We start from the raw sequence: 6,230 nt of genomic DNA, 5'->3' as shown, positions 1-6,230 counted from the left end.
ATTTCTGAGAATTGTTCTGTGCTATTGTGAAGAGAAATGTGTTTGTGTCGACCTATATGTGGTGCTATTACGTACGTTGGACAATAATCACGTTTTTGTATAGGCGGACAGCTGTTGTACCAGGACCATGCTTCTGGAGTATATTTCATAGGTAAAAAAAGAAAAAAACATCATCATCAGGTCAGTAGTTTTTTATTCTTCATATTTCTGCGTAGCATTTAATCATGACTGTATCACACCAGCGTCTTTTAGGGCAAAGATCTGCATACAGAGGCCAGTTAACCAGAATAAACACCTTTGTTCAGGCCTTTGATCCAAATGAAGGCAATATAGAAGAAATACGTGCACGCTTAAAACATCTAACTAACGTCTGGGCAAAGTTGCAGGAGGTGGAAGATACTATTGAAATTGATCAAATCGAACCCGAAGCGGAAGCAGTAAACGCTCGTGCAGAAATTGAAAATGTGTATTTTTTTTAGAGGCTCAAATGCAAGCGCTTGTTTTAAAACATGGAAATAAAGAATCAGCTGTTAATAATAACACTAGCAGTAGCGCACAAGTTAAATTACCGGTCATACAGTTGCCTGCATTTGACGGGAATTGTAAACATTGGTTATCATATAAGGACACTTTTATATCTCTTATTCACGAGAATAAAGACATTTCCACAGTACAAAGGTTTCAGTACCTCCGAACTTCTCTTAAGGGTGAAGCGTTAAACCTAATTGAAAATTTACCAATTACCGAAACAAATTATTCAGTAGCATGGCAATTACTCGTTGACAGGTATTCAAATAAAAAGCTAATTGCTTCTTCTTACATTCACGAAATACTACAAATAAAGCCAGTGTATAAAGAAAATGTAAGTGAACTTCGCGCTTTTATAAATACAGCTACTAGCAATATAAATGCGCTACAAGCACTTGAGCCAAACGTAAACCTCACAGACGTAATTTTGACCCAACACTTTGTATCAAAATTAGACGCAACTACTAGAAAGTCATGGGAGCTTCAAAATACGAATTCTAATTTTCCTGCTTTATCAGAATTCTTTTCGTTTCTCGAGAAACGTTGTCAGGTGCTTGAGAACATGAGAACCAGTATTGATGGTGTGAAGCAGAGTAGTAGCGTACAAAACAAGCAAACAAAAAGTATTCAGTCATCAAAGACTTATTTATCAACATTTTCAAATGCATGCGAATTTTGTAAAGCCAGCATCCCTTATATTCTTGTTCGTCTTTTGTGAATGCGGCACACAGCCAAAAATTAGACTGCATTCGTAAAAATAAATTATGCATGAATTGTTTGAGAAGTAATCATTTTTAGAAGAATTGTAAATCGAGAGGTTGTAAAAAGTGTTCCAAATGAAATGAAATGAAATCTTTTAAAGATTTACGACCCACAGTTATGCCGGTGAGGCTAAAGGAGACGGTGATAATGAGAGATGAATGAAAATGGTGGAATGAAGAAAGTGGGAGGAAACGGGAGAACCCCGAGAAAACCCACGAGCACGGTGTTTGTCCACCACAAAGTTCACTTGGCGGGGGCTGGGATCGAACCCGGGATCCCAAGCACCAGAGGTGAACGCTCTACCACTGAGCCACCGCGCCCCCCAAAAGTGTTCCAAAAAGCACAATACATTATTGCATGTAGGCGTAACAAAGGACAAATCAGTGCGGTTTTCAAGTGTAAGCAGTGCCGCGGGGCAAGAGCGTAGTAACAACTGATTCCAGTGAAAATTTAGGGCAAGTGTCATATTGTGCATTAAAGGTTAGGCCTAACGCAAGAGTGTTGTTATCTACTGCAATAGTAAAAGTAAGAGATAACAAGGGAAATTTTGTTCCTTGTCGCGCGCTTCTAGACAGTGCTAGTCAGACCAAGTTCGTAACAGAGAATTTGGTGCAACAATTGAACATCAAACGGTATAGACAGTATACTCCAATTCAAGGTATAAATCAACCAATATCTAATACAAAGTACTCTGTAGATATTTGTGTCCAATCATGTGTTAACACATTTTCATTGAATATAAGTTGTTCAGTTCTCCCCCACATTACAAGTAAACTACCGGAAGAAAGAATTAATTATGACAATTGGAACATTCCCAAAGACACAGTTCTAGCAGATCCTACTTTTAATACGCCTGGAGACATAGATATTCTTTTAGGTGTGGAAGTATTCTACATAATTATGAAGTCAGGACACAAAACACGGCCAGGTGATTTTCCAGTGCTTCAGGAGACAGAATTGGGATGGATCGTGGCAGGAGGCATTCCTCAAGAACGTGACCCCCATATTCCATTAACAACATGTTTTGTGAAGACAAACATAGATCTACAGCAACAACTTCAAAAATTCTGGGAACTAGAAGAAATTACTGTTACACCTAGATCAAGCGAAGAGCTTGCATGTGAGCGACATTTCCTTCAGAATACAACAAGAGATCATACAGGGCGTTTCATTGTACGATTGCCTTTGCTTGAAGACCGTACAGTTTTAGGCGATTCTTATCAGCAGGCATTGGTTACATTAAAGCAATTGGAAAGAAGATTCGATCAACACCCGGACTTTGAAGCTAAATATACGGAATTCATGCAAGAATATGAAGATGTTGGTCACTTGGTAAGGATAGATGAGAGTAAAAAGAAGGACGTCAGCGTTGCATACTATTTGCCACATCATGCACTTTTTAAGCCCACACGCTCTACAACGAAGCTCCGTGTGGTGTTTGATGCTTCAGCAAAATCTGACAGCGGAAAAAGCCTCAACGACATTCTCTTATTTGGTCCTACAATACAGCAAGATTTGTTTTCTATCATTTTGCGCTTCAGAACTCATTCGGTAGTATTCACTGCAGATATCGCTAAGATGTATCGCATGGTCAATGTTCATCCAGAAGACATGCCATTACAACGTATATTGTGGAGAAGATCTAGAAATGAACCGATTCAAGTTTTTGAGTTGAAAACACTAACGTATGGTACGGTATGTGCTTCATTTGTGGCCACAAAATGCCTACAGCAATTAGCAGACGAAGAAGAGCATAATTACACTGTAGCAGCAGAAATATTACGTCGAGATTTCTATATTGACGATGTTTGTAGTGGCATGAGCAACATACAGCAAGCTCTAGAGGTCCAGAAGCAATTGATAGAGTTACTGGGAAAGGGAGGTTTTACAATTAGGAAATGGAGTTCGAATGATCCAAGGTTATTGGAATCCATCTCGCCAGAGCTTCGAGAAGTGCAGCGTCCAATCCAGTTGCACGAAGGCCAAGGCGTCAAGGCATTAGGATTGTCATGGCATCCAGACAAGGATATATTTCGCGTTGAAAGCAAGACATCACCAATGAAGGTTCAAAAGTGCGTTACTAAACGCCAGATTGCTTCCATCATTGCCACTATATTCGATCCATTAGGAATAATTTCACCAGTTGTCATTTCATACAAAATATTTTTGCAAGAATTGTGGCAGCAAAGGGTTCAGTGGGACGACAATATACCAATGGAATTAGCAAAGAAATGGACTTAATTATACAAGCAGCTTCCATTAATCAATCAGATTAAATTCGACAGATATGTGCTCGTTGAAAGAAACATAGCGGAGATTCAGATCCATGGTTTTTCAGAAGCTTCTCAAAGACCATATGGAGCTTGCATTTATATGCGATCGATTAATCAACAAGGAGAAATATCAGTTAAGTTATTATGTGCTAAATCACGTGTGGCCCCAGTGAAGAAAATCACTCTCCCACGTCTGGAGTTATGCGCAGCAGTTGTTTTGGCAAAATTAGTTCACAAGATTTTACCAATTTTAAAATTGAACATAAGTAGCGTCCATTTATGGACCGACTCCCAAATCGTGTTGGCATGGCTAGCTTCTCCGTGTAATAAATGGAAACCTTTCGTGGCCAACAGAGTAGCTCAAATTCAAGACTTAACTGACGTTAGCTGTTGGAAACATGTAACTTCTTCAGACAACCCTAAAGACTTGATTTCAAGAGGAAAAGATGCAGTTGCCATAAAGGACTATTCATTATGGTGGCACGGTCCACAATGGCTTTCTAGTTTAGAATCTAATTGGTCAGTGACAAGTAAGGATTCATTGCAACCAGATCAAGTTCCAGAGAGTAAGGGAACCATAACATTGACAGTCACTTTAGACAATTGGTGCAATGCAACCATAACAAGATTCTCAAAATTGTCAAGGTTAGTTAGGACAATAGCCTATTGTAGACGTTTTGTTCATAACATCAGACACAAGCAAAACAAACTAACAAAAGGTCTTTCAGTACAAGAACTCCACACAGCGCTCCATGTATGCATCAAATGGACACAAGAAATTGGATTTCACAGCGAATTACAGCATCTTCGTGATGGAAACATTGTTCCGTCAAGAAGTAAATTGAACAATTTACATCCATTTTTAGATAGTGAAGGCATGATCCGAGTTGGAGAAAGATTGGAGAATAGTCAGCTTCCGTTTGACGCCATACATCAAATAGTTCTGCCTTCAAATCAACATTTAACAAAACTTATAGTTGAAGCAGAACACTTCAGATTACTTCATGCTGGACCCCAATTATTAATATCATCACTACGCCAGAAATATTGGTTCATCAGGTGCAAACAGGTAGTAAAACAAGTGATCCATCATTGCTTCATGTGTTTCAAGTTAAAGACCAGTGGTTCAAAACAACTTATGGGACAGTTGCCAGCAGCTCGTGTGCAGCAAGCCAGGCCATTCCTAAACGTAGGCGTGGACTACGCTGGAGTGTTTTATATAAAATCAGGAGCAGTTAGAAATAGATCTGTACGTAAGGCATATGTTGCGTTATTTGTTTGTTTATCCACCACGGCAATACATCTGGAATTGGTAACAGATCTTAGTGCGCAGTCATTCATAGCAGCTTTACGCAGATTCATAGCCAGACGAGGAAGATGTCTCAATATATACAGCGACAATGGCACAAATTTCGTTGGAGCCAACAACGAATTGAAAGACTTGTATCAGTTGTTTTCATCTGATCCTTTTAGTTCTCAAGATCATGATTTTACATCGACCGAAGGAATTCAGTGGCACTTCATACCACCAAATTCGCCGCATTTTGGAGGACTATGGGAAGCCGGTATAAAATCAATGAAATACCATCTAGTTCGTATTATAAAAGGTGCAGTGTTAACATATGAAGAGTTTGCAACATTACTCACACAGCTTGAGGCCTGTCTCAACTCTCGACTACTTACAGTGCTATCAAGTGAGCCTAACGACATCAGTGTTCTCACCCCTGGACATTTTTTAATTGGAGAAGCACTTACAGCTTTACCAGAGCCTAACCTCGCCAATCTACCATACAACCGCTTATTTCGTTTGCAGAAGATACAACAACTAAAACAACACATTTGGAAGAGATGGTCCCGAGATTATTTACATGGTCTTCAACAACGCTCTAAGACAACTTCATCGCAACACAATCTCAAGGTCGGAGATGTAGTTTTGCTGATTGAAGACAACGTTCCTGCATTGCAGTGGAAATTGGGTATCATTGGAAAAGTGTTCCCAGGAAAGGATTTCTTAGTTCATATAGTGACGGTTCGTACTACAACTGAAACATATAAACGCTCCATCAACAAACTAGTTGCATTACCATATAACAAGGATTAGAATTGAGATTTGAGTAAAAAAAAATAAGTACAATTGTAATATTTCTTCAAGTTTTGTGTTCATTTCGTTTTTTATATGTATCATTTTGTTTTATTTGGTCAGACCTTAGCTGACCAACAGGGGGAGTATGTTTGGGATTACTTGTGTGTTTAACAGTGTGTGTGCCTTTAGCTGGCAACAGTGTTCAAGTTGCTTAACGCTTTTCTATTGTTTTGTGAAGTGTGTGTGAGTGTGGAGGCAGCAAGAACATGCAGTTTTGGAGGACCATATATCATGGTCGAACATCATACAATATAGCACAAACAGTAAGCCATCGAATTACAATCATTTACAACTAAAGACCTTGTGAACATGTTTATTCTCGTGCATTATTTTTGTGTGGAAACTGAAGTTGTAATCATTAAATACAGTGAATTTATATTGGGTTGCATTCATGTGGTGTACGAATCAAGCCTTACAGACCACTAGTATGAACTTCGTGTTTAGCATTCTTATTGTACTTTAGTGAAGTTAAAAATATATACATTCAAATTGTACAGTTCCTAACAAATATTTTTAATAGATTT

The 6,230-nt window shown here is 38.7% G+C and overlaps 2 protein-coding genes across 2 annotated transcripts; both read left to right on the top strand.

The window, feature by feature from the left end:
* Nucleotides 1-224: 224 nt before the first annotated feature.
* Nucleotides 225-3,531, top strand: LOC145673861 (uncharacterized). The gene is made up of 2 exons (XM_081743678.1): nucleotides 225-437; nucleotides 1,771-3,531. Exons 1-2 carry the CDS (start codon nucleotides 225-227, stop codon nucleotides 3,529-3,531), a joined length of 1,974 nt encoding a protein of 657 aa, XP_081599804.1.
* A 132-nt stretch (nucleotides 3,532-3,663) lies between these two features.
* Nucleotides 3,664-5,664, top strand: LOC145673776 (uncharacterized). Its single transcript, XM_081743570.1, has one exon. The coding sequence runs from the start codon at nucleotides 3,664-3,666 to the stop codon at nucleotides 5,662-5,664; it is 2,001 nt and encodes a 666-aa protein (XP_081599696.1).
* Nucleotides 5,665-6,230: the final 566 nt, after the last annotated feature.

Source organism: Thermobia domestica, chromosome 1, assembly GCF_964235325.1.
Source record: "Thermobia domestica chromosome 1, izTheDome1.hap1.1, whole genome shotgun sequence".
NCBI classification, from domain to species: Eukaryota; Metazoa; Arthropoda; class Insecta; order Zygentoma; family Lepismatidae; genus Thermobia; species Thermobia domestica.
The sequence above is the reverse complement of the archived record's forward strand: the minus strand, read 5'-3'. Positions and strand labels throughout refer to the sequence as shown.